This window comes from Aaosphaeria arxii, assembly GCF_010015735.1.
Source record: "Aaosphaeria arxii CBS 175.79 unplaced genomic scaffold BU24scaffold_8, whole genome shotgun sequence".
Classification (NCBI taxonomy): domain Eukaryota; kingdom Fungi; phylum Ascomycota; class Dothideomycetes; order Pleosporales; genus Aaosphaeria; species Aaosphaeria arxii.
The window spans coordinates 493253-519434 of record NW_022983481.1 but is presented as its reverse complement, the minus strand read 5'-3'; the positions used below and the strand labels follow the sequence as shown (position 1 = coordinate 519434).

Genomic DNA, 26182 nt, shown 5'->3' with positions numbered 1-26182 from the left:
CTTTCGACCTGGAGAACGAATTCTGTGAAAAATCACTCTCTTACATCACTTTCAAGCAGATTTTTAAAATTATGGATTTGAAGTTCTTGATTCATGCTAGATAGGTATGGAATTTGGAGCGCTTAATAATGCCTTTATTGTGAGTAAGAAAATAAAGCAGTTCCCCCATATGCTTTCTACGCTGTTGCAAGGTATCCACTGCCTTGACCCTAAAATAAGAAAATGTGTGGCGAGATGCGCCAGTTCCTGAAAATTATTTGGGTATCATTGGAGACCCTTGAACGCCTAACTGATGAATTCGATGAATTGGAAGAAAATGAGACCGACCCATGACTCCTGCTCTGACAGCACGAAATGCGTGCTGATCAAATCTGCCAATGGTGAGTATATAATGTTGCTATTGATTGTGTTCAAACTTACTAGCTTGAGTTGTGCGCGATGGACATTGCGAGTGAAGTTGAGCATCGCCCGGCTCTTGTTGTTCCCGCGCTGCAAGCGTCGGTATGCCTCTTGCACATGGGATGGTTGAACTGGCTCCCTGGCCTCCTCTGGTGGGTCGAATAGGCCACGCTCGCGCTTGCGCTTATTGCTCTGCGGCTCGCCTCCTGTATTCTTCTTGTACAGGTCCTCAGCATCTTTGACCTTGAGCGCCTCTTCGGTAAGAGTCTGGACGATTTCGAAGGTCAGGAATCCAAGGATGTCGATGATATCATCGCTAGGCTTCGAGTCCGTAATGAGACCGAACCCAGCCCACTCCTTGAAACGCTTACCCTTCCTATATGTGAAGGATGCTTGACGGCAGTCAGACCAGTGCACGTATTCTTCTCGGGTCATGTTTTTGGTGCGCTCGTCGGCATTCTTGAGGCGCTGGAGGGTTGCAAAGTTCATCTCTTCCTCCTCTTCATCCTCAACATCGTCAAGCTGAGGAGGGTTCTCGCTGAAGAATGACTGGACTTCCCAGACGAGGTCGACCTTGGCCCTCTTCGCCTTCTTTCCTGCTTCCGGGCCAGGACCGCTGCCGGCACCAACAACGCCCGCGGCAAGATCTGCGTCTCCAGCAGCTACATCCGCGCCTGCATCACCACCCTTGTCATCTGAGTCCTTGACTGAACGGCGGACATCTTTCCACTGAAGGAAATGACGAAGGCGAGAGATTTTAGCTCGATCGTGTCTAATCAGCATCATGAGATCATCGGTCGAGATAGATCGTGAACCACGACGAGTAGCGAGGTTGGTGCATTCTCTCAACATATGTTGAACCTGATCTTGGACAATAGACTCGATGAGAGTAGTTGTTTCTGCTGATGGCTCCCCCGTCTCTCCCGAGACAAACATCATCTGTATGAGATCGGTTAGCGAGCAGCCATGAGTGTTGATGATCGTTGATTCTCTGGAGATAGGGCCCATGATGTCAAAGCAGACAATATGGACTAAATGGATAATGATACTGTTGGAAGGAATAGATAAAAATCGCAGGAGTGGGGTATGGTGAGTCCAGCGCCTGAAAACGAAGCTTTGATCGTATAACGATGAAGCGGAGGGGAGTTCATATAGCAGGTAGAGCCGGGTCCACCAGGCGACCTAATAGTGAGAGATCGAAGTTGGAATGAATCCAATACTTGAGATCGAAGTGAAGGAGGGCAGTTCAAGAAGACAGAGCAAATATAAGAAGGATTCGTGAAGGCATATAGCTTCCAGCTAGGGCTTTTCCGAAGTGAAGTTGACGAAAGCAACCGGTACACAAAAAGGAATTACTCGCAGAACCGAGATTATAGAAATATACAAGGTGCATGGGAAAGTCATGTGTAAATTTTCGAAATCTGAAGAAAAGGAAAAGCAGCTCGTGGAACTCACCTGTTGGATCTCCGTCCGGTACTTCGCCAACTTGTCCTTGTCAGCCATGATGTCGACTTTGCGCTTCTAATGAGTCTCGAAAAGTCAGATGAAGTAATTTCTAGTAACAGGTTTTGATGCGGAAAAGTATCGTAGGGATGAGATGTCGATGTTGTGGGTAGGACAAGGTTGAACTGTGAACGCACTTGCGAGGAGGTGTAAGTTGCGGTCTCGAATTCGGTCTAGGGTGACGAGACGGGAAAGCTTGGCTCAGCCCTACCGTTCACCCCGCGCCCACTAAAAAGTTTGGGAGGCCTTCAATTCACATCAACGTCTCGTTCACACTCCAGCAATTCGTTTGGACCGGCATCACGCGTGCACACTATAATCCAGAATGTTGTACCTTGTGGGCCTCGGATTGGCCGACGAAAGGGACATTACGGTCAAGGGTCTCGAAATCGTTAAGAAGGCGGAGCGCGTTTACCTCGAAGCCTACACTGCTATTCTTCTCGTGGAGAAGGAGTCACTGGTGAGCCGCATACTTCATGGGCAGACTTCATGTGCGCAGCTAATTGCCGTCTAGTAGGAAGCATTCTATGGCCGCCCTGTTGTAATTGCCGACCGTGAGATGGTCGAATCATCGAGTGACGATATCCTCAAAGATGCCGACAAAGTTGACGTCGCATTCTTGGTCGTTGGTGATCCATTCGGGTATGCACAAATCTTTATTGGACTCTCAAATTCCTACTAACAAACGTCTCAGTGCTACAACACATACCGACCTCGTCCTCCGAGCGCGGGAGCTATCCATCCCAACACGATCGATCCCCAACGCCAGCATCCTGACCTCCATCGGCGCCACCGGCCTCCAGCTCTACAATTTCGGGCAGACCGTCTCCATGGTATTCTTCTTGGATAACTGGAAGCCTGCCTCTTTCTACGATCGCATCAAGGAGAATGTATCAATTGGCCTGCACACACTCGTCCTATTGGACATCAAGGTCAAGGAACAGAGTTTGGAAAACATGGCTCGCGGACGCAAGATCTATGAGCCTCCGCGGTACATGACGGTAGCTCAGTGCGCACAGCAGATGATTGAGATCGAGGAGGATGTGAAGAAGGAGGGCGTATATACCAAGGACAGCCTGGCTGTCGGTGTTGCGCGAATTGGCGCCGAGGACCAGACGATCGTTGCAGGAACTCTCGCACAATTGTGTGATGCTGACCTCGGTCGGCCGCTGCACAGTCTTGTTCTCCTTGGAAAACGAACACACGACCTTGAGTTGGAATACCTTGAGGAGTACGCCGTGGACAAAGAGGGCTTCAAGGCAATCTGGAAAAGAGACTATGGTAGCGCATAAGGAATGATGGAATAGAAAAGCAATATGATATCATTGGTTTTTGTGCAGTCTTTAACTCAATGATATGATCATGTACTGACTTCTAAGCTATACAATCTCGATAAATAGACATTAGTTCCTCTGCAGCCTTCTAATTTTCATTGCCCAAGACCAATAACGCTGCATACTATAAACACCTGCGCGGAATAATAAGCTCTCCTGTGAAACGGGGTGCCAAAAGTAGTAAACACCAAAGAAAAATTACCTCCCAAGACCGAACCCAAGCCCTCCGAAAACATCACCCTGCCACCCGGTCCCATTGTCTAGCATTCCACTCCCGATGCCCGCCGTCACCAGGCTATCAAAGCTACCCCAGCTCGTCAAATCAGCCATGATGCTACTATTCGGCAGGAAATTGTTCGAGAAGATTGCGCTTTCGGGCGTTGGCATCCCATTGTAGAAGTTTCCAGGGAATGGCGCCTCCGTATCGCTCTGGGGAGTTGAAGATGTAACATTCAGGGCCGACTGGGCTTGTGGGATCGTTGGGTCGTCGAGACGGGTTGCTGTTGCTAGGGAGGGAGAGTCGGTGATGTTGCCGTTGGTGGGAGCAGCGGGACGAGATGATGAACTCGTGCGGCGTGCGGCTTCGATGCGGAGTTCTTCTAGGACGAGGCAGTATCTTTGACTGAGAGTGTCGGACTCGCTAATTGCGTTGAGTTGTGCTTGGCAGCGTTGGCCTGCGGTGAAGAAGCCTTCGCATTTTCCTGGCTCGACGAGGTGTTGTTGGATGCGGTATATGTAGAGGACGACTACGGCGCAGAAAGCGTAGTATTGGGTGAACCAGAAGGCACGGAAGAATTGAGAAGATGAGGACATCTCGTCAATGATGTTTACAATGCCCATGGCTGCATCGAGGCATTCCCGGATGTTTTGAGATGTCTCGACACTGAGAGGCTGAGGTGGGTTTGTGGTACTATGGGAGAGCGCGGCGAAGTTACTGAGTAGGAAAGGTCGCTGGATGAGTAAGACTGCATGGTAGTATGCGAGATTGAGAACTCGTCGTTGTCGAGAATACAAAGGGATCACGAGGTTGGAATCGATGCTCTCGCTGACGAAAAACGGCGTCAGATTTGCTCGCCATTCTCGGAGATCTTTCGAGTATTTTGCGGATAATTCAATCCTAAAGGCTGTGGACGGGGGATGGATAGCGTAAAGATCGCGAAGGATGAGAGAGACAATTTTGGACAATTTGAAGTGCTCAACCGGGGCTCTCATCAACGATTGCGCTCGTGGTGGCGCTGGACTGATGGAATTCCGGTGGAGATCATTGTCATTAACAACTGTGGGTAGTTCCTAAGGACAGTTAGTCTTTATCCGTTACTTTTAGACGGATGTATTCGGACTACTCACCTGATCTATATCCTCGTCCTTGAATGTTCGTGGTCGGCCCAAAGCAGCCGCTAAGTACTTGTCAAGGGTATATGCACACCAGAACAGTCTTCTGCGGCATTCTAGTTCAACATAGTCTACCTTTGCCGAACTATCGGTCCTTCGCCCACGGTTCAACCCAATTGCGAAAGCTAAATGGGCCAATGTCCCGAACAGGCTCCATGCATGGTTAATGCGTGACTGCGTGAGGAGATAGAAGCATTGGCCAAGTCGAGCCTGAACACTCGCAAGGCGTACTGCACCACGCTCTTTGGATAATTGATGCTCAGCAGCATAGTAGTATCGAGCACTATTAGTTGTCAGAAGATGAATTAAATATCTCTAGAAGTTCTGATACTGACCCATTATCTTGTAGGGGGTCATCCGGAGGCGCGTAAGCTTGTGCCTGGGCGAAGACGATGAACAGGAGCGCCGATTTCGCGGGAGCATCTTCTTTGTTGAGCATCTCCCCTTGGGTCCTATAGAACTCATCAAGGATATTCTCTATCGAAGGCCGATGTAGGAACCTGTGTGTTGGGGCTGCGAAATCGAAATACCGTTCCACCAATTGCTGGCCGGTGGTCTTTGAAGGGAGGATGAAGAAAGTTGGATCACAATTCGGTAGAGGTGCATCGCCAAATGTGAAGATGGATGAATCATGTGAGACTGAACTGTTCTTATGTAAAGTCTTCTGTATTCGAAGTAGAAATGATGCACCGGATGCTGGACCGATGTAATGGCCTTGTTGATCTGTCTGCGTAGGCTCCGGAGACGTTCTTGACTGTGGTTCATTGGCCGTGGTTTCTTGAACGGCGAGTCTGTCTGTGCTGTCGTACACATCGGTCGACACACGACGGTCAACAATTGATGGAGGTCCTGACTCCGACGCCTTTGGAAATTGGAATGACATGGCCGATGTATCAAGCATACTTGTGCTTTCTGCAGGTGAGGCTTGTGTCGTGGTGATCCTAGGTCGTGCATTTGCAGCAAGAGCGGCTTCATCAACAACCACAGAGGGTAACCTGCCCCTGGTGTAGGAAGCTGTGAATTCGCATGGCAAACCGGCCCTTATACACAATGGACATGGACATCGCCCTGTGCACCTAGTCTTTTTCCTACATGCCGGTTACTAAGCTCTTTGAGAGGACATACTGGCCATCATGGTTTGACAAACACCACCAATGTAACGCGATTGGATTGTAATCCATATCATTCGACATACTTTTTACATCTATCGCAAGCTCTGCTAACCCGACTTCGCTCCCGATCTTCCTTCCGACGCTTGGCCGGCGGAGTATGTTGGTCGCTTGAGGTAGCTTCCAATGGACTTCCATGCTGACCTGGAGATGGGTTCCCTGTGACATGTACCCATTCCGTGGACGGTCGAGGATTCTGAGAGTCCTCCATGGCTCATCGAAGGCGGCTTCGATGGATTGTTGGACGATTAATAAGTGAATAGCCTTACAGTCATACCCCGGAAAAGTTCTGCTGCTAAAGAGCACGTAACTTGGCACGTGCACGGAGGAAGGAACACCCACCAGTAGTAACTACCTCGGATAAGTATTTGGATCCCCAATCGGGTAAGCGGATAATTCGAACATTCATCGAATTGCATTTCATCTACCTAAACTTCTCGTCTCATAGCACTTATAATGGTGATCAATTCAAATCTGCCCATCCCTAGGTTGAATCTCCAGGTATGAACATCGTGGCATGATTCACAGAGATCGCTCTTATGCCTTCCATGCATCCTCCACGTACTTCAACCCATCTCTCAACCATGGGACTTCCTCCTCGCGGAGATTCCCATCAAAGCCATGGTTCTCACCTTCAACCTCTTGCAATTTGATCTTTTCAGCTTCTCCCTGATCTAGGAATTCTTTCGCCTTCTTCACAAACGCCCTAATATCGTTGACGCTGACGGCAGTATCCTTCGTTCCGTGGAAAATGAAAGTTGGAGGAAATTTCTTCGCCTTCTCGATTGCATTGATCGGCCAAAGGGCCTCGTTCTCTAGGCCAAAGTACTGTCTGTACTTGTCATGAATCGAAAGTGCATGGACGATGGGCATCTTCTCCGGCGGAAACGCAGAGGTGACGACCGCCCCGGGTTCAAGACTTTTCAAGTACTCGTCGATGACTTCCGGACCAGGTGGATCTGTGTCCTTGAATTCATCGCTAACATCCAGGTTCAGCTCTCTTGTCATCGGGTATTGCGCAAGGACAGACTTGATCCTTCCCTCGGGCAATCTCAAGGCGGACGACAGTGCCATGAAACCTCCTGCACTGTCTCCCGCAACACAGACCCTATCGAGGTCGACCATGATGCCTGGCGTGCAACTTCTTATTCCAGCTGCCAGTTTTCCTGAATCTACCCATTTCCAGAAATCATCCAGATCTTCTATGATGTCGGCTCCATTGTGTTCAGGTAGGAGGCGATAGTTGGGCAGCACCGCAATTGCCTTGTTGCGCAGCATGAATGGAACCAGCCAGGAAGAGAACCAATCCGGATAGATAGCATCACCGTTCACCAGAGCACCGCCGTGCCACTTGACAAGCAGCGGATACCGGCCTGGTTCAGTGCCCTTGGGAATAAGAGTGTAGGCGTGAATCTCATGTTGCCCAACCACTTTATAGGTATCCTGGGAGATGTCGAACTGGTCGAAGCGGCTCGCTGTCATTTTGTCGTCTCTCTTGCTGCCACAGACTAGATCAGGTGAGTGTGATAGTTTGGAGTTGAAGTCGTGTTTGCCCCTCCAGTAGTGGTACTGACTGTCGTATTATTTATACTCGCTTGGCCTAGCTGGGTAAAGTGGTTCTGTCCTGTACACGCCTTATCAACTTGACGATGCGACCGAGTCCGACTCCGTATATCTGGTCATCAATATCGGCCTTCGGACAATTCTGGGCGCGCCAACGTTGCAAGTAATTATCTTCACAATCACATGGTGGCAAGTTCTGGCCATAGAAAGTATTGACTCATTTCAAATTGGTTGCCTAGTAATGTTGTCGTACAAAAACATGACAGTCGTACGACATGTGTTGTATCAGTTTGCATGTCTTCCCATGCAAGATAATTACCGGCCCAATAGAACTGCAAGTTCATACTTCCAAGTTTCACCGTTGGTACCGACGTCTACTTTTCATTGACGTAGGTGTGTTGGTTGTTTGTTCTTGAAGACAGCAGAGATTAGAATAATGAAATTTTGCCCATCACGAAGCCGTCATGATTCTATTAAAATTCTGTTTTTTCCTTTTATCACAGACAGATGCAAGCTAATTTATAGCGATTACAAGCTATCCTCGATCTTCTGTATCCTACCCAGAACCTTGTCCCAGTTCGCCCACTCCCCCTCAGGCAGCTTGCCCTTCAACGGTAACCGGCCGCCCTCCAATGTGCCCAAGCCCAGAACTCTCTGAACAGCCTCTTTGATACCCACAATTCCCCATCGACCAACGAACTCCTCAGCGGAGCTGACGACAAATTGTAGTTTCTGGATCTCTTCGAGTGCTGCAGGCTCGATCGGCCTTTGCTCTGCTAGCTTCATCAATTTCGATACAGTCTTGGGATAAATCGCTGCCAATCCGTCGATGACACCCGCTGCACCAAAGAACACGATGGGTCCCAGTTGCTGCCCGAACCCGCTGAAGACACGGAACTTGTTGTGATCAATCTCGGGGTCAAGGGAAACCTGCACATGATACGATACGTTTCCGTGGGACATCTTGCAACCAACAATGTTAGGGTGCTGGGCAAGGATAGTGTAAGTCTCTGGAGTGATCAGGACGTTATTCGTAACGCCAGGGTAGTTGTAACTGGGCAAGTTAGCCAATGCCAATTGTTTCTTTCTTCAGCGCCACATCTCCTTACATCAAGATCGGGATGGGCGACTTGTCGGCCACGAGCGTGAACCACTCTCGAAGGTTCTCCTGGTTGGCAGCGGCTCCAAAGTATCCAGGCGCAAGCACCAGACCCCACTGAGCGCCCGCCTTCTTGAAATCCTCCAACCACTCCAGAACCTCGTCGACACTGTTGATGAGCACACCCGCCATGATTGGGTAGTCGGTGAAGCCCGCGTCGTTCAGACCCTTGCGCACGCCGGAAACCATGTCGAATCGCTCCTGGCGCGACATGTGAATGGCCTCGCCTGTTGAGCCGAGAAGAACAAGTCCGCGAATGCCATTCTTAGCTAGGTGTACAGAGTGCTTGACCTGGGTTTCGACGTCTATCTCTGCTTGGAGAGAGGTAGATGCGGATGCGGGCTTGAAGAAAGTGGGGACGGGCACGAAGACGCCGGTCGGCGGTGATGAGGTCATTTTGCGCGGCTTGTGCTTCGTATGATCCTTTGAGGATGAGATGATGAAGTGTAGGAAGAAACGGTATCACCACAATGTCGTAACAAAATTATAAGGGAATGAAAAGACTGTCAGGGTCTCGATTGCAACATGGGGTGGTCTTATTGTTTTATCCTTCGGTACTCTTTGTCCCATCTTCCCGAAGCTAGACGATGTCGATGGTGGAGCCCCAGCTATGCCATCGTGACCCCGCGCCGACGTCGGGTTTTAGTGTTAGTGGGGGTCAAACAATGTCTAATACCATCAAACCAGAGGTCGGAATTACAAAGCGGTACTTTTAGTAAAGAATTGGCACACACAGAATAGGATGAGATAACTACAAGTCTAATTGATAAATATCGGACCGTGTACTTTGCTTGGTATCTGAGCTCTGTTCCGACACGTAGCGTTCCTATAAAGTCCCACTGCGGGGAAACCACTAAGGTCATCCGAGACCCCCTGAGAACTTATGAGAAAGAACTTAACACACACTCAAAGAATATTACAATCAATACACATTAGACTTTTGAATCAATATGGCTCCAATCGCTAAAATCGAATACTTCCGTGTGCCTCCAAGATGGCTATTTGTTAAAATCACCGACGAGGATGGAAGGGTTGGATGGGGCGAAGCAACACTTGAAGGCCATACACAGACTGTAGAAGGTTGTATCGATGCTTGGTCGGAGAGGTTGCTCGGATTTGAGGCAGAGTAAGAATGTTAAGCTCTCATACATATCATCATGCCTTTCACATTGTAATGCTGACACGCTTAAGTGACATTGAGCATGTATGGCAGTTCTGCTGGCGAACATCCTTCTACCGTGGTGGACCTGTCTTCATGTCCGCTCTTGCAGGTATCGACATTGCACTTTGGGATCTTAAAGCACGTAAACTCAATGTTCCCATTTATCAACTTCTCGGTGGGAAGGTGAGAAATAAATTGAAGGTGTATGCTTGGATTGGCGGAGACAGACCGGCAGATGTAGAAGAGCAAGCGTAAGTTGCCCTCATTGCTAGGGTTCCTCCAGAAAGCTCACAATTCCATAGAAAGGTCCGACAGTCACAAGGCTTTTCGGCCGTCAAAATGAATGCTACCGAAGATATGGGCTGGTTGGATTCACCTGCTGTACTAGACTCCGCTGTTCAACGCCTCAAAACCGTCAAGGCCCTCGGAATGGATGCAGGCATGGACTTCCACGGTCGCGTACATAAGCCAATGGCGAAGCAGCTTGCAAAAGCACTAGAACCCCACCAACCACTGTTTATCGAGGAACCGTTGCTTTCTGAGCATCTAGAGGGTGTCAAGGCCCTTGCGAATCTGACTTTTTGCCCTATCGCCCTCGGAGAAAGGCTCCACAGTAGATGGGAAGTTCGCCCATTCCTAGAAGCAGGATGTGTCGACATCCTTCAGCCTGATATATCGCACATCGGTGGCATTTCTGAGATGAAGCGTATTGCGGCCATGTGTGAAGCCTACGATGTTGCACTCGCTCCTCACTGTCCACTTGGACCGATAGCTCTAGCAGCATGCGTTCAGGTCGACGCGGTGAGTCCAAACTTTGTCATCCAAGAGATGAGCCTTGGAATACATTACAATGCGGGAAGTCAGGATTTGACAAGCTATACGAAGAACCCCGAAGTTTGGAAGGTCAATGAAGGGTACATTGACTTACTGACAGGCCCCGGCTTGGGGATCGAGATCGATGAAGAGCAAGTGCGGGCTTTGAGTAAAGATGCAAAGGCTTGGGTTTCGCCGGGATTCATTGGGCCAGGAAATGAGATTAGGGAGTGGTAACAGCCATTCGTCGAGTTGGTGGTTTCGTTTGGCGCATTTCCCGGCTCAACGCTTGATTGGAATGGTCATGGGACAGGATAGCCTTTCATGAATCCTCCGTAAACGAGTTGAGGTTGGATCCTTTCAGTGTTTGTTTGACGTGGAAACAGCTAGATTCTTGGGGAAAGTGATTGCTATGGATCACGCCCTGCAAAGCGTGCCTCATCTAAGGTCAAAATAAAAGAGAATACTAGCTGGCCTTGTTCGTCATCATGCTCGTCTTAAAATTGAACCCCAGTTTCCAACGTTGGAAGACAATATATAAATGATGTTGTTATTATTATGCTATTAGTCAGTAGCACTGGTGAAGCAGAATGCATATTATGGGACAAATCGTTCTCGAAAAAGCACACAATGTCTCATTCACAAGTCCCTCTAGCTTTCAATACCCTTCTTTCTTCAGAGAAAGCTTGATGCTCTATTGGTGGCACAATAACTATGAAATTCACCAAGTATATACGCAAGCTCTCATAGGCTAGCAGGGTAGCGCTCCGTTCTGCCTTCACTCTCAGTTCCAACTTTACCTTTACCTTTACCTCGCGTCTTGCTAACGCAAAATTTTTCATCTGTTTACAAGTGAAGGTAATTTCAATCGCTGCGGCAATACGGTTTTTCCGTCCTTCCCTACACCACCACCTGAGTCCTCCCCCCAACCATCGCTCCAACCATCCACAACATAACCTCACCTCCACCACTCAAGCAAGCAACCAACTACCAGTCTCACAACCAACCAGCGTTGCTTCCCAGTCAATACTCCTCTGAAAATAAGACTTCTGTCCACAATCAAAATGTGGAATTTCTTTATCTTCTTGGCCGTTTGTTTCGGCATTTTGCCATCTCTCGCCTTCGTCGCCTCAGAGCCACTGACGGTTGACCAAATGGATTTCTATATCGGAGCCACCGTTGTCACGTTCATCAATGTTCACGCGGCACACAACCCATACATTCTCCTCTTCGTCCCGATACTTCTCTCGTTCGCTTACGCGAACTCACTCCGCGTCCGAAACGTCTTCAAGCTCGACTATCCGTTCGCTCTTTCACAACTCGTCGTGAAGTCCTCTGAGCTCCTGGCCCATCTCATCAAGTCGGGCACACAGCAAACCATTGCTGATTTGCGGAGCCAGCTTGCCATCAATACCAAAGAACTGAAAGCTGCCAAGACGAACTTGGCAGCAGTTCATGGTATCAATAAGGCACTCAAGACCCGCATTGAGCAGCTGAACACCCAGGTCTCCGACAAAGTGAGTTACCAGCAGGAGAGTCGGCCCTCCACTCAGTGGTTCTCAGTAGGGGGCGGCTTGATAAGCATCGGCGCCCTGCAAGAGAAGTTAGACGACCTTGTTAACACCGTGAGTCAAAGAGAAGCGACCATCGCGCAATTAAAGCGCGCCGAAGAGCAGAAGATGGCCTTCTGGAAGAACCAGTGCCAGTTGGTGGGTGAAGGTGCAGCGGAAAACAGAAAGCTCATCGAGGTTCTGCGTCCGGAGCTCGAGGCCTTGCGAGCCTCTTACGACAAACTGGCCCGGGATCACTACACGGCCCAACAAGGAGCAGATAAGTTCGACCACCTTGTCGAACTTATCCACCAGTTCGCAGAGCCCGGCGTAAATCAGGATCTGCAGGCAGCGACCGTTTGGTTCATCAACGGACTGCGAGCGCGCGGAGTCGACGTGGAACATTTGAAGGTGGATCTGGATCGTCTGGATGTCTGGACGAGGTTCGTTCGAGATGGCCACCAAAGCCTCATCATCCCACAACGTAAGTCACACTTCCGAATCGGCTTGATTATCCACACTGACTCAATCAAGAGGGCCTTCGACTCGACCCTGAGAGGTCGCCCATGAGGGGCTTAAAGTTGATCGGCACCACAATGGTGGACCCAAGGAATTGCGGTCATGAGGCCCGCCAGATCTTTGACGCCGCGACACGGCACATGCCTGTCGCCCCTAACGGCCCTTTGGGTCAGTACGGGTACCAGCCTGAGCCTGTGAGTGATTCCTCCGACTTATAGCAAGGTCGTTGCTAACAGTGATAGACGAGCCAGGCAGTACAGCCTTATAACGGCCCTATGGGTCAGTTCGCGTACCAGCCAGAGCCTGTAAGTCAATCCTTCAACTTAAGAGATGATCAATGCTAACAGTGATAGACGGGCCAGGTAGTACAGCATCAGCAGGTCACTGCTGTTGCGAACGAAACCCCGGTCTTCGCTTCTGCTGGTCTACCAGCAACCTTTGAGCCCGCCGCCGAAGTACCATCCCTGGCTTCGAGGATGACGTTTGGTAAGTGACCCTCCAAGACTGACGAAAACAACAGACTGACGATTGTTTAGGCCCAGCAGAGACTGTGGCTTCCTTCGCTCCCGCTCCCGCCCCCACCTTGGAAAAGCCATCACTGGCTTCAAGAATGACTTTCGGTAAGTGACTCTCTAGAGTTGATAGAAACATCAAACTGACAACCGCCTAGGCCCAGCAGAGACTGCGGCTGCTCCTCCTCCCGCGCCTGCGCCCGCGCCTGCACCCACTCCGACTCCTATTCCTGCCTCTGTCCCTGCCTCTGTCCCTGCGGCTGCTCCCGCACCCGTTAACGAGCCTCTGGTGGCGGCCACTGCCGCTGTAGCAAAGAAGCGTAGTGACCCTGACGACGCTTTCGCCAACGTCGAAGCAGAGGTCCGCTCCAAGCGATCAGGAGCAGGTCGATCGGCCGCACCAAGCTCGAACAAAACGGGCACAAGGAACACCGCAAACCGGGACAAGGAGCGCCGTCGCCGTTTGGGAGGTGTATTGGAGTCGACCCTCCTTTCTAAGGGGTCGTGAACGACCGCGTCTAGGACCGGCGTTCGGTATAACTTGATATTTTGCGACTTGATATTTGTTTTTGTTCGGAGTTTGGTTGATACCCCTGCCGCCAAAGGCACGTGGAGTTTGGGATGGTTTATAGAAGAATCTAAAATCCCTTGTGTCCGATTTTGAATCAACTTCCTCTTTATCACGATCTTCACGATGCCCAAGAGCCCGTACCCCTATCAGCTTTACAATCCCTCCGTTTGCCTTCACTCTATCAATCACTATTTACAACTCAACACACATTGCAAAATCAAATCGGGCCCCATAACATATTTAGTCATAAAGGAGAATAAGTTCTAAACAGCATATATATAAGTCTTGGCGGGCAGGGTCTCTGTTTGAATATTAGTTTCCGCATTGGGAAGGCGCGTCGATTGCTGCGCGGTTTAAGCTTAATCGGATGGTGCGGGGGATTGTACGAGCGCTTGTGCGTTTTTGGGTGCTGATGATCCTTGCCTTAAAGATTAATTGGACTACATTTTATCGAACGTCGACAAGCACGGGAACATGGGAGGGAGGGAAAATACTATGCGGATTTATTTTTGGGTGTGATGATTTGGGTAAACTGTTAGGTGCACGGTTTGTGTGATTGCAACGGATTTTGAATAGTTCATTTGGTGGGTAGGTACGCATGATTTATTGGTACCATTTGTGAATGTCTATCTATGTGATCGTTGATGTGGATGAACGAAGGATGAATTGCCTCCAGATATCACATGAACCCTACGGTGTTATCGTCATAAAATCAAGAAAAGGTCGCCGTAACAATCGTACACTCAGATAACGGTAATCCACTCCTAAGAAAATCTAGGTTGTTAAGAGGGTGCCGAAATCATTGAGGCTCCTCAGTCTTTGCCCTTTTCCCATCAGCGGTATCGTCTTCCACCTCAAGCTTCCTTTTGCCACTGCTTCCTTCGATTGCAGATGATGTGGCAGTTGGGGCTGGCGCGGGTGCCTTCTCCTTCTTGCGGGTCTTCACTAGCCCTGAGATGTCATTTGCGGATTTCGTAGCTTCTTCGATCTTGGCTTTTTGCGTTGCTGCATCTGCACCAAGTAGGCCACCCAAAAGTCCTTGGAAGACACTTGGATCAATACTGTCGAGTGCTTGTGCCTTGGGGTCGGTCTTGAGATCGGCAAGCTAGAGATCGTTAGCGGGGAGAGAGAGAGAGAAGGATCTGGAGATCCCAACTTACCCTGGTCTTCATATCTTCGAGAACATCCTTCTTGTCCTTAATGATTGCCTCCTTCTCCTTCTTTTGCTCATCCGTCAAGTTGCCCGAAGTCAGTGCTTCCGTCTCCTTGCTCAGCCGTGCGGTGAGACTTTGAACTGCAAGCTCGGTCTGCTTCGCAGCTTCTTCTCGCATCTTGTAGTCGATCTCCTGTTCCTCGCCTTCTGGCCCGGGTGCGGCACCGGCAGAATCACCCGCCGATGCATCTTCTGCCTTTCGAGTTGAAGCAAATTCGAGAGCGAGCGATAGAGTATAATGTGCCTCCGTAATATTCTCGTGCTCGAACGGATGAAGTTCCTCCTGCAGCGCCAAATGAGCTTGTGCATCGGATACAGCGTCGTGGAAGCGCTCGTTCTCGAGTGCGATCTCGACGAGGAAGCCGTGACAGTCGGCAATCTTCTCCTTAACAGTCCTGGCTTGAGTGGTGAGCTCAGCCTTTCCTTTGCCCTTGTCCGCACTCTCTCCGTCGCCGAGAGCTTCAAGTTGTTTGGAATATAACACTCGCGCAATTTCGAACGTCTCGAAGGCATTCTGGAAGTCATCCTCGCCCTCTTCTCCCTCGCCACCTTCGGCATCCTCGTCTTCATCCTCTGAGTCCGTCCAATTCTCGTCGCCTGTCAGCTGGAAGTATGGTTTTGACTCCACAGTCTCCTCCTTCTTTTCCGAAGCGCCGTTCGCTGCAGAACTTGAGCCTTCGCCGGCTGATTTCTTGGTCTTCTTTTCTGATTTTGGCTTCCCCTTCTCCTCGCTTGCGACTTTCGATCCTAGGACGTCGCTCTTCGAGATGGCAACCTTGTACAGTGCGCGGCCATAGTAGAACAACAGCTCTGCATTGTCGGGCGCCATCTCGCCATTGAGCTCAGCTTGAATCTCAACAGCGTCAGCATAGAGATCGGAAGCTGCGCCAAAGTTCTTCAACGAGTATTGCAAGGCAGCGGCTTGCTGGAGTTCCTGGACCTTCTCTTGAGTGCGCGGCACCTCCGTGGTGCTGGACGCAGCTGCGGCGCTTGATTCTGCCATGGCGGGTTATGTAGAGAGAGTACTGAAAGTTGATTACGGTTATTTGGAGGTATGCGACTGCGAGAAGAGGGGTTGAGGACTCTCGAAGGGTTGTTATCGTGGAAAATGTAGCTGTCGCACTGGGAGCTTTCACAAGTGAGATCAGATCAACTGAGATCGCCTGGACCGTGCGCGACGCGAAAGCGTGGACGCGACGGCTGCACGCGTCTCCAAAGTCAACCCTAATTGAATTATAAACCACTACTTCCGTAACTTTTTCAAAGAGCCCGCCGCATTCAAGTAATCCTGAAGAATGGCGACGGCCAAGAGAGCATTGAAGCCCTCAGTGGCATCCGATAATCCAATACCATCTTCGTCCCCAGCATTTGGCACTCCTGTCCATCCTATTCCACCCCGCACAACTGTCCCGATTCGACCACCAGTCTTCAGACCCGCTGCAGCACCGACGACTGTTCTACCGATAGTGCTCCCTCCTGCTACGTTACGGCCCCTCGCCTTCAGGACATTTACAAAGAAGCATAACCTGACGTTGACTTCCTCCGCGCTCCAAGCTCTTGCGACATTTATTGGCAGACATTGTGGGTCAGGATGGCGGGAAGAGGGCTTAGCGGAGAAGGTCCTTGAAGAGGTCGCAAAAGCTTGGAAGAAATGTACGACGCAGGTGATTGTAGAAGGAGATGGGGATACACTTAAGAGCATACTCAAGACTTTGGAAGGTTCAATGACCGGCGGGAGGATAACTCCTGGGTCAGGGTTAAGTCGGCAAACAAGCTTCAACTTCAGCGGAGATGCAGACAGGCAGGAGTCGCCGGGACTAGGATCAAGACCAAATCTGGATACACACAACAGCTTTGGCATATCGGGATTAGAGGTGCAAGAGAAGGATGAAGATGAGGAGATATTGAAGGACCCCCGCGAGTGGATGAAGATCATTGGCGCTTTCGATCAGCCAAAGTTGGAATACAATGTTTCCAAGAAGCATTTCGATAAGTGAGTGTTCCTCGACATATTCGTACCCAGTGACATTTTTCTTATATTCCATAGGTCTACGGTAAAACCTACACTGTTCCCACCACCGACTAGGAAGACAGACCTTTTCCGGCAGCGCTATCATATTGTACACCAACGTATCCTTCGCAACGAGACCTTCCAGGCACCCACCTTCTCAGCGGCTCGATCGGCCACACTTAATCGCACAGGCTCAGTATCAACATCGCAAACAAATTCTATCACCCCAATTGCAAATCTTCTGGGACGCAGCGGCAGCACCCATCTTCTTCTAGGCATGCTGACGATTTCCCCTACCGGCGCCTTGTCTCTCTCAGACCTTACAGGCACAATAGCCCTCGATCTACAGCACGCTCAACAGATTCCTGCCGACGGATCCTACTTCGCCCCCGGCATGATCGTGCTTGTGGACGGAAGTTATGAGGAGGATCACGGCAATCCTGCTGCTGGTTCAAGTTCCAGCTTGGGTGGTACGGGAGGTATAGGCGGTACAATAGGCGGAAAGTTCATTGGATTTTCCGTTGGCCATCCTCCTTGTGAACGACGATCAATAACACTCGGAGGGGACACTGAAGCCGAGAAGAACAATATCTCGGGTCCTGCATTTGGTTGGACCGACTTCTTGGGAGTCGGTTCGGAGCGTGCAACCGGCGCAAAAATGTCACGAATTGCTACAAATACCCTTTCACCCACATCTGCACATAACATAGTAATCGCGTCGGATCTCCATCTGGATGTTCCGTCAACCCTCTCAGCATTACGTACACTCTTACGCACCTACACCCCGGATCCAGCAGAAGTCGACCCTATTTATCCCCTCGCAATAATTCTGATGGGCAATTTCAGTTCTCGTGCCACTTTGGCAGGTGTACGGGGAGCAGGAAGCATCGAATACAAGGAACACTTCGATGCACTTGCATCTGTACTCTCTGAGTTCCCTCAACTCCTTGCTCATACCTCTTTGGTGTTTGTACCTGGCGACCATGACGCATGGCCGTCTGCATTCTCCGCTGGTGCATCGACACCCCTACCAAGAAAGCCCGTACCGACCTTATTCACAAGTAGAATAAAGCGAGCCGTTGCTGAAGCAAACCGTGAGATTTGGGGAACCGGGAAAGCCAAAGGAAAAGAGGGCGAAGTTATATGGACCAGCAATCCGAGCAGACTAACTTGGTTTGGCGTGAAAGGAGAAATGGCGATTCTGAGGGACGATCTCGTTGGACGCTTACGAAGAAATGCCATTCGATTTGGCAAGCCTGGCGATGCAGATGACGATGAAATGCCGGATGCAACCATGCAAGCTGCAGGCCACGAGGGCATGGATACTGACCCTGATCTGCGTCCAGTCCCAACCTCACATAATACCTCCACGAACATCATACCGGACGAATTGGACCCGGATGTTTCAATCGCTCGTGCAATAACACGGACTATACTCTCGCAAGGCTATCTCAGCCCATTTCCCTTGAGTGTCCGACCGCTACACTGGGATTACGGGCACGCCATGGGCTTATATCCATTACCAAGTGTTCTGGTATTGGCAGATAGCGAGGCACCCGCTTTTGTAGTCAAGTTCTGCGGGTGCGCCGTTCTGAATCCTGGAAGTATCGTCGAAAGCGGTGGAAGAGGCAGAAGAGAAGGCAGAGCAAGATGGGTAGAGTTCGATATAGGTAAAGGAGTGGGTGTTGTAAGAGTTGAAGAGTGAATGAGTTAGGAGACGGCCATAATTATATTTGAAACGATGCATTGCATGAGCGAAAATAGCATGGAAGGCGTCTTAAGATCATGATATACATTTAAGGAATCTCGAGCTTCTGTATTTGAATGAGAACTTATCCTGCAAGTTCGATGAATAATATCTATATAAATTCTACAGATGCAGTTTGCAGACGTAGTTTTCATTACTATTTAGCCACCTATTTTAGCAGAACTTGTCTTAAACTGGGACCTTCGCGAATCACCTTATTAAATCAGGGCCATACATATTAACCCAAGAGTTCTTTCTTATCTTTGACCGGGTTTGGTCCGATACGAGAGAGCTTTGAACGTAGAATGAGTACACGTGACGTGGCTATGTTGCAATCCAGGCAGACTGACTGACCTATCAGGGACAAGTTTCATCCTTTACGCACGTACATTCATCCATCAGCTTCCGCGTGTACTGTACGCCTAAGCCATCAACAATGGCCTGATCGTTCCCTAGATCAAACGGTACACTGCTCTGTACTCTTTTTCATCCCTCAGTGCACCAATTGCGATTGCATTTCCAGTATGAATGAGACCGTTCGATTTCAATGTCATGCGCCTTCGCTCGCAGCGGATGCGGCATTCGGGCCAATCATTGATGGTTGCCGAAGCGACTTTACCTTTACATTTGAACAGTACTTTCTTTCCGTGATTCCATCTGTAGTATTCCTTCTCCTTGCTTCGTTCCGTGTTAAAGCCCTGTGGAAACAAAGGATTCAAGTTGATGGCACTATCCTGCGATCCATCAAGCTCGTGAGTAACTCTGCCCGGCTTGTCTGAAAGGTCGAATTGACGCCGGTCAGATATCAATTGCCTTGTTTGCAACCTTACAATTGGCAATAATCATCTTATGGGCAACAACAAAATTACATGGAATTCGCACGCCAGCAACCGTCGCGTCCAGCCTTGGTTTTGCTTCAAGCCTTGCGTTGTTCGCTTTGTCCTATCTCGAGCATTCTAGATCTCCACGCCCATCGTATATTCTGAACGCATATCTTTTCATCTCTCTCTTATTCGATATCGTTGTTTTGCGCACAGTGTGGATTGCGCTCCCTTCTTTTCAACCAGTTCGCATTGTGCTGACCTCGTCATTTGCATTGAAAACCATCATTCTGTTCCTTGAGGCTGTAGAAAAGCGCAATTATCTCCGACATCCTGAAAATTTGGCCCCAGAGGAGACAAGCGGACTATACAGCCAGACCTTTCTTTGGTGGATGAACTCCATAATTAGAGATGGGTATCGTAGAGTGCTCAAGCCGATGGACCTCTACCCTGTCAGTCAACGAATGTCGAGTCAGGTGCTCAGCCATCAATTCAATCAAGAATGGCACAAAGGTTAGTTTAATGGCACAAGAAATCTACTAGGCTGACGCGGTATGGCAGTCGCAAAGAGCGGACAACAGCCTAGCCTAATAAAAATCGCAATCCGTGTACTCAAGTGGGAACTCATGGTACCGATCTTTCCGCGTCTCGCCCTACTTGGTTTTACCTTCTGTCAACCTCTACTTGTCAGTAGGTTACTGGAATTCCTTCAGAATTACCGCGAGGATACCAGCATTGGCTATGGAATGATTGGTGCTTACGCTGTAGTATACTTTGGCATGAGTGTAAGAAGAACCTACAAGATCTAAAGAGATATACTGAAGAAATTAGATCTCCAACGGACTCTTCCTTCACAGGAGCTTCAAATTTCTCACAATGCTGCGCGGCATGCTTGTCTCAGCTATATATCACAAGACTACAGAGCTTAGCATTACGGCTCTTGATGATTCAGCGGCTGTGACTTTGATGAGTGCAGATGTTGAACGCTTAATCTTAGGATTGAGAGGGCTTCATGACCTGTCCGTACTCGACGTAACTTTGTTTAAACAATAGCATCATGCTTATCATATAGTAGATGGGCGAATGTATTGCAGTTTGCACTAGCAATATACGTTCTAGAATCTAGAACTGGTTGGGCATGTGTAGGACCAATCATAGTGATCTTGGGTATGTCTGTTCTGTTGCAGATTATGATCCGCTAAAACTGACGTACTCTAGCAACTGTCGCAATCGTTGTTAGCTTGACATCCTTCGCAACCAAAGTACAAATGGAATGGCTACAGAAAATTAAAAGAAGAATTGGTTCGTATTATCGTTTACAACTTTGGATAGCACTGACCAGTAGATCAGGCATCACATCAGACATGCTTGGGCATATGAAAGGTATTAAGATGTTAGGGTTAACACAAAAGTTGCATGATCTTATTCAGAAGCTCCGCGGCGATGAATTAAAACGAGCAGAGACTTTTTGGAAGCTGCAGGCAGTAACCGGCGCTCTAGGTTGGTACCACATTCTTTTCTCCATGGCTCGTCCGCTGACATTAACTCTCAGCATTTGCCCCCCAGGCTTTGAGTCCTGTTGCTACCTTTGCATTCTATGCTGTCGTCTCAGCCAAAGAGGGTTCCACACTTGATGCTCCGCGATTGTTTTCCTCTCTGGCGCTATTAACTCTTCTCACGCAACCCTTGTTTGCCTTGATCGGTGATCTTCTCGAGTTTCGCACAACATTCGGATGCGTAGATCGGATTGAGAAATATCTCATTACGGAAACACGAACGGATCATCGTCTAGCCGTTGCTTCGAACGCCACCGCATCATCATATTCGTCTTTCCCTGAATCTGGCCAATCTCATGCATGGCAGGCTGGGACTGATGACATAGAGCTGCTGCATGAGCCCCGAGGTTTCGGTACTCGAAATGTCATATCGGAAGTTGTGCGTATTGAGGCTGGATCCTTCGCATGGTCTAAGGATTCTCAACCAGTATTGCATGATATCAACCTCGCAGTTCAAAGATCCCAGCTCACGATGCTAATCGGTCCGGTGGCTTCAGGGAAATCAACTCTTCTAAAAGCAATGCTGGGAGAGACCGCTAGCTCTAAAGGCTTTGTATATGTCTCGGAAAAGGAAATCGCATATTGCGAACAGACACCCTGGCTGACTGTGAGTACTTTAGCGCGGTTTTTTAGTAACGTTTTCTCTTATTGACATCTCTTAGAATGCATCTGTTCGAGAAAACATCATTGGCTTCTCCAATTTTCATGAAGAACTTTACGACGACGTGATCTACAGGTACAACCATCCAAATCCATTTCCATCGTCCGTGCTAACTTGACCATTAAGTTGTGACCTCGAGCAGGATATTCGGACCTTTCCGAAGGGCCACAACACTCTTATTGGAAGCAAGGGTATCTCCCTAAGCACAGGACAGAAGCACAGAATTGCCATTGCCCGTGCTGTATACGCCAGAAAGAGCTTTGCAGTGTTCGATGACGTTTTCAGTGGCCTCGATGTAAACACCCAGAAGAACGTATTTACTCGCCTCTTTGGTTCCAATGGCCTTCTCCGCAAGTGGAATACGACAGTTTTGATCGCCACACATGCAGGTCAGTCACACCTTTCCCAAGGTGAAAAATGATACTAAATTATATAGTGAACCTATTACCCTTCTCAGACTTTGTGGTCGCACTTTCGAAAGACGGTACGGTCGCCGAGCAAGGAAATTTCCAATCGCTCAACCAAAAGAACGGTTATGTTCACAAATTCTACCAGGAGCAGTCCAAAGAACAATCCGATATTGTTGAAGACCTTCCACTCAACGACAGGAATACTACCTCGACTGGGATGCTACAGCCAATTGCGGTAAGCAATGAGGAATCACTTGACGACAAGAGTAGACAGCTAGGCGACTGGTCCGTTTACAAGTATTATTTCCGAACCGTAGGAATGCCGGCCACATTTGTATTTGTGTCACTAGCGTGTGGTTGGGCCTTTCTCACGGCTTTCCCAAGTAAGTTCAGGTGTTGAATCCACTCTTGCTACGTTGACACTAACCATATCTAGCTGTATGGTTGAAATGGTACGCCGATGCAAATATACGAGAGCCAAACAAACATAATGGCTATTATCTAGCTATCTATGCTGTGCTTCAGGTACTTCTTTTACTCGATATTGGATTTCTAGCATGGTACGTGCGGTATTGATGTGGTGATGATTCGAAGGTTTACTCATTGGCCTAGGTTCACGTTTAGTGTGTTGGCCAAAAGATCTGGCCTTCGACTCCATCAAGTTATGATCAAAAGTGTGATGCGGTATGTGTTGTTCTTCTGCGTTCTTGGACAATGCTGACCATATTGTGACAAGTGCTCCGATGTCATTTTTCAGCAAAACGGATATAGGAAGTATCACTACTAGGTGCGTAATCCGATTCTTTCGAGATGTCTTGGCTAACTAGTGATCAGATTTAGTCAGGATATTCAACTGCTAGATTCTTCGCTGCCAATGGCAATGATGGTAGTAGCAGGAGGTACGTATGGTGCTTTAGTAGTGTATGACCTGATGTGTTGACTCCCGTTCCAGGGTTCCTGGGATCTTTCGCCCAAATCGGCCTCATCGCTTCTGCAGCCTACTACATCAGCGCAGCATTTCCCGTTCTCTTTGGTGTTTACTTCTTCATTCAAAGTTACTACTTACGAACCTCTCGACAAATGCGATTCTTGGATCTCGAGGAAAAGGCACCTGTCTATACGCAATTCCTTGAATCACTGAATGGCCTGACTACGATTCGCGCATTCGGCTGGCAAAATAAATCCATCATAAAGAATCACACTTTGGTGGACAGGTCACAAAAGCCATTCTACCTAATGTACATGATTCAGACATGGCTTAATCTCGTATTGGATCTTGTCACAACTGGTCTTGCCATCTTGGTAGTCGGAATCTCGGTTAAGATGAGAAATACCGTCTCGGTCGGATTTACTGGTGTCAGTCTAACCCAGATTATCTCCTTCACGTACAACCTCAAACTGTCAATTATGTTTTACACTCAGATGGAGACAAGCATTGGCGCAGTAGCGCGTATCAAGAATTTCGAGTCTGAGACTGCAGACGAAAACCTTGCAACGGAGGACTCTCAACCGCCACCTGAGTGGCCGGCTAGAGGTAATGTCGAGGTTAAGAATCTCACCGTATCCTATGGGTAAGTGTTTCTGTGACTGTCTTTCTCTTATCAGTACTGATATTGACCTTGTTCTCCAGTACCGACTCAGATCGCAAAGCTCTGGATAACATAAGCCTCTCTATTTCCGCAGGTACGAAATTCGCCATTGTAGGGCGCACCGGCTCCGGCAAGTCCACATTTCTGCTCTCGCTATTCCGTATGATCGAGATCACATCCGGTGCCATCACCATCGACGGACTCGACGTCTCCACAATCCAACGCCAACAGATACGCTCCCGTCTCAATGCCATTGGCGAAGACCCTTACTTCATCACCGGCAGCATCCGCCTCAACCTCGACCTTTACGGCCAAGCCAGCGATGACCAGCTCCGCGCGGTCCTCGAAAAGGTCCGTCTCTGGCCCGTCATTGAAGCTAAAGGAGGTTTGGACAGCGAATACGAAGCCGACATGTTCTCCCACGGCCAAGTCCAGATCTTTGCTCTGGCACGCGCGCTTCTACGTCCCGGAAGGATAGTCGTCATGGATGAGGTTACTAGTGCTGTTGACCGCGAGACAGATGCGCTCATGCAGAGTTTGATCAGGGACGAGTTCAAGGATAGGACGCTGATTACCATTGCTCATCGGGTTGATACGATTAGAGATTATGATTGCGTTGTGGTGTTGGGAGAGGGTAAAGTGGTTGAATGTGGAAGACCAGAGGCCCTGATTGCGACTGAGGGGTCTGTGTTTGGGGACATGGTTCGGAAGGGTTCGTAGACAAAGAGCATCGTTGTTTGTTGGGGAATTTGAAGAAGACCAAAGAATGCCAGGTGGACATGAACCGTTCGATTTCTACTTCTATTGATCTTTTTGAAAGACTGCCTACCTAATAGGGATTCACCTCTTTGACTTCACCTGATGCAAATTCAGGTAATTAATGGAGCGAAGCCTTGTTATTCGACAGTGTCAATGGTATTAAGCACAGCAGATTCAATACGCTATGAACATCTAAAAGGGTTAAGCGAATCATGGGATAGAAGAAGATACCGTCGCCATAATATACAAATGCGGTCGGCATTACAGAGTGCTCCGCGATTGTGGTAGCTCATACCAAGCCGAAGACTACGGAAACGTAGATGAGTGAAACCTTACAGCCAAGGTGTCTTCATGTAATGGAGGTTTTGGGTAAAGTCAAAGCATAAATCTTTTTGATGACTCATTTGTAGGCTATGTTACATGGCCGTAAGTGGTCGTAGGCTACTTCAAGGACGGCCAAGTCAACACAGTTGTCGCGAATCTGACCATTACGATGTCCAAGGCATGCTGTCATCCGTACCAGTCGTGTCGCTTGTTCGTCTTCGGACAGAACCATGTATATTGCCTGTAGCAAGGAAATTGAGCTGTTCCCGAAGCGTATGGTTGATGCGATAAGGGTTACCTCTAGCATCTATGGCCCACTTCCTTCTAAACGTGTCCCTAAAAGGCCACGAATTCTGTCGCATCGTTGTTCCGAACTCTTTGAGATGACTGCATACATGTTAGTACACATATGTTCCCATCAACTGAATAGTGTGACGCCGCGAAATAGGGTGAGCCTTACGCGTAGCTCACGTATGCTATACATGCATATTCTATGAAAGACGATATGACAGTGAGCCTGAGAAGAAGGTCAAACCATGGGCTACCCTTTGGCCAAAAAGCAAAATAGACAATAGGACAAGCTATTGCACCGATGAAGTCGCTGAATCTTGGGGAAACATCCTTGATTTCATGCAAGAGTTCCTACCAACGTTAGAATCTGCGTAATGAAGCCATTTTAGGGTGATCTCGAGTTTCACTCACCACGGCGTCGCTCCCAACGTACTCCGGCAAGATGTAAGCCAGTCGTCTAGCAACAAATGCCCAATAGAGAACTTCCCATCGCCAACCTTCAAGACTTGCCCCAGGCCACGGGAGCCATGGTATCTCTAGAGGAACACAAGCTTGGGTAGCTCGAGACCAATAACCCGTAGATAATCTCCCCAACCATGCCTAGACGCATGATCCCTCCACTGAGGTGGATCATAGTGACGCCGGTGCAGCCAATTATGTAAACATGCTTGACGATGTCCAGCGCTGAGAAGAGGAAGATTCGGGAGTAGATAGGGATCAACAGGTAGAGCGCCACGCGCGCACGATCGGAGAGCGGAGAGGTAGTCATAGCAGGCACTTGATTCTGCCGTGCAGTAGATAATCCAGGCATCTTCGGGAAGCTTGAAGTTAGAAGTGAAGTCCGAAGTTGGCAGTGGAGGTAGATGTAGGTGCACGGTGTACCCAGCAGTTTCACCTTACACTTACTTTCTTAGGGCACAAATAAATGCGGCCAATCGATAATTAGTAAGGAATCGTTGCGGCAAGCAAGTGAGACAAGGTCAAGGTAGAGGCGAATATCTGCAAGTAGGTTTGCTGGTGTCAAGCCAAGGAACTTTTCATAAGATTTAGAAAGCTACATATCTCTCCATACTCATACAATAACAACACTTATTTATATTCCTCTTGTGGCGTAACTCCTCGTTTTCTATTTTGGCTTGGCACAAAGTCCCTTA

At 48.9% G+C, this 26182-nt stretch overlaps 11 protein-coding genes across 11 annotated transcripts; 6 read left to right on the top strand and 5 right to left on the bottom strand.

The window, feature by feature from the left end:
* Window positions 1-75: 75 nt before the first annotated feature.
* On the bottom strand, window positions 76-2049 carry BU24DRAFT_425836 (transcription factor spt3). The gene is made up of 3 exons (XM_033528833.1): window positions 1855-2049; window positions 421-1338; window positions 76-371 (listed from the first exon to the last, which is right to left on the bottom strand). The coding sequence occupies exons 1-3, from the start codon at window positions 1900-1902 to the stop codon at window positions 366-368; spliced, it is 972 nt and encodes a 323-aa protein (XP_033380356.1). The 5' UTR covers window positions 1903-2049; the 3' UTR covers window positions 76-365.
* Window positions 2050-2227: 178 nt separating this feature from the next.
* Window positions 2228-3194, top strand: BU24DRAFT_465588 (diphthine synthase; the record flags this gene model as incomplete). Its single annotated transcript, XM_033532291.1, has 3 exons — window positions 2228-2362; window positions 2420-2544; window positions 2597-3194. 3 exons carry the CDS (start codon window positions 2228-2230, stop codon window positions 3192-3194), a joined length of 858 nt encoding a protein of 285 aa, XP_033380355.1.
* A 240-nt stretch (window positions 3195-3434) lies between these two features.
* On the bottom strand, window positions 3435-5511 carry BU24DRAFT_465587 (uncharacterized protein; the record flags this gene model as incomplete). The annotated part of the gene is made up of 3 exons (XM_033532290.1): window positions 3435-4526; window positions 4584-4911; window positions 4964-5511. The coding sequence occupies 3 exons, from the start codon at window positions 5509-5511 to the stop codon at window positions 3435-3437; spliced, it is 1968 nt and encodes a 655-aa protein (XP_033380354.1).
* Window positions 5512-6076: 565 nt separating this feature from the next.
* BU24DRAFT_425834 (alpha/beta-hydrolase) lies at window positions 6077-7585 on the bottom strand. Its single transcript, XM_033528832.1, has one exon. The coding sequence runs from the start codon at window positions 7277-7279 to the stop codon at window positions 6335-6337; it is 945 nt and encodes a 314-aa protein (XP_033380353.1). The 5' UTR covers window positions 7280-7585; the 3' UTR covers window positions 6077-6334.
* A 180-nt stretch (window positions 7586-7765) lies between these two features.
* Window positions 7766-9200, bottom strand: BU24DRAFT_425833 (dihydrodipicolinate synthetase family protein). Its single transcript, XM_033528831.1, has 2 exons — window positions 8470-9200; window positions 7766-8414 (listed from the first exon to the last, which is right to left on the bottom strand). The coding sequence occupies exons 1-2, from the start codon at window positions 8913-8915 to the stop codon at window positions 7889-7891; spliced, it is 972 nt and encodes a 323-aa protein (XP_033380352.1). The 5' UTR covers window positions 8916-9200; the 3' UTR covers window positions 7766-7888.
* BU24DRAFT_267652 (mandelate racemase/muconate lactonizing protein-like protein) lies at window positions 9193-11040 on the top strand. Its single transcript, XM_033522565.1, has 3 exons — window positions 9193-9645; window positions 9711-9932; window positions 9984-11040. The coding sequence occupies exons 1-3, from the start codon at window positions 9470-9472 to the stop codon at window positions 10729-10731; spliced, it is 1146 nt and encodes a 381-aa protein (XP_033380351.1). The 5' UTR covers window positions 9193-9469; the 3' UTR covers window positions 10732-11040.
* A 518-nt stretch (window positions 11041-11558) lies between these two features.
* BU24DRAFT_465583 (uncharacterized protein) lies at window positions 11559-13583 on the top strand (the record flags this gene model as incomplete). Its single annotated transcript, XM_033532289.1, has 6 exons — window positions 11559-12528; window positions 12579-12757; window positions 12806-12868; window positions 12917-13049; window positions 13100-13183; window positions 13234-13583. 6 exons carry the CDS (start codon window positions 11559-11561, stop codon window positions 13581-13583), a joined length of 1779 nt encoding a protein of 592 aa, XP_033380350.1.
* A 625-nt stretch (window positions 13584-14208) lies between these two features.
* BU24DRAFT_375360 (uncharacterized protein) lies at window positions 14209-15976 on the bottom strand. Its single transcript, XM_033524593.1, has 2 exons — window positions 14807-15976; window positions 14209-14751 (listed from the first exon to the last, which is right to left on the bottom strand). Exons 1-2 carry the CDS (start codon window positions 15860-15862, stop codon window positions 14446-14448), a joined length of 1362 nt encoding a protein of 453 aa, XP_033380349.1. The 5' UTR covers window positions 15863-15976; the 3' UTR covers window positions 14209-14445.
* A 129-nt stretch (window positions 15977-16105) lies between these two features.
* Window positions 16106-18749, top strand: BU24DRAFT_443357 (uncharacterized protein). The gene is made up of 2 exons (XM_033530582.1): window positions 16106-16852; window positions 16907-18749. The coding sequence occupies exons 1-2, from the start codon at window positions 16155-16157 to the stop codon at window positions 18573-18575; spliced, it is 2367 nt and encodes a 788-aa protein (XP_033380348.1). The 5' UTR covers window positions 16106-16154; the 3' UTR covers window positions 18576-18749.
* Window positions 18750-19054: 305 nt separating this feature from the next.
* On the top strand, window positions 19055-24696 carry BU24DRAFT_375355 (multidrug resistance-like protein). The gene is made up of 17 exons (XM_033524592.1): window positions 19055-19369; window positions 19420-19951; window positions 20000-20223; window positions 20270-20457; window positions 20514-20605; window positions 20657-20740; window positions 20789-20938; window positions 20991-21601; window positions 21657-21730; window positions 21782-22044; window positions 22092-22448; window positions 22502-22625; window positions 22678-22749; window positions 22802-22852; window positions 22900-22964; window positions 23018-23636; window positions 23696-24696. The coding sequence occupies exons 1-17, from the start codon at window positions 19142-19144 to the stop codon at window positions 24372-24374; spliced, it is 4413 nt and encodes a 1470-aa protein (XP_033380347.1). The 5' UTR covers window positions 19055-19141; the 3' UTR covers window positions 24375-24696.
* A 152-nt stretch (window positions 24697-24848) lies between these two features.
* On the top strand, window positions 24849-25671 carry BU24DRAFT_425829 (uncharacterized protein). Its single transcript, XM_033528830.1, has 3 exons — window positions 24849-25124; window positions 25198-25379; window positions 25440-25671. Exons 1-3 carry the CDS (start codon window positions 24968-24970, stop codon window positions 25566-25568), a joined length of 468 nt encoding a protein of 155 aa, XP_033380346.1. The 5' UTR covers window positions 24849-24967; the 3' UTR covers window positions 25569-25671.
* The last annotated feature ends 511 nt before the right edge of the window (window positions 25672-26182 follow it).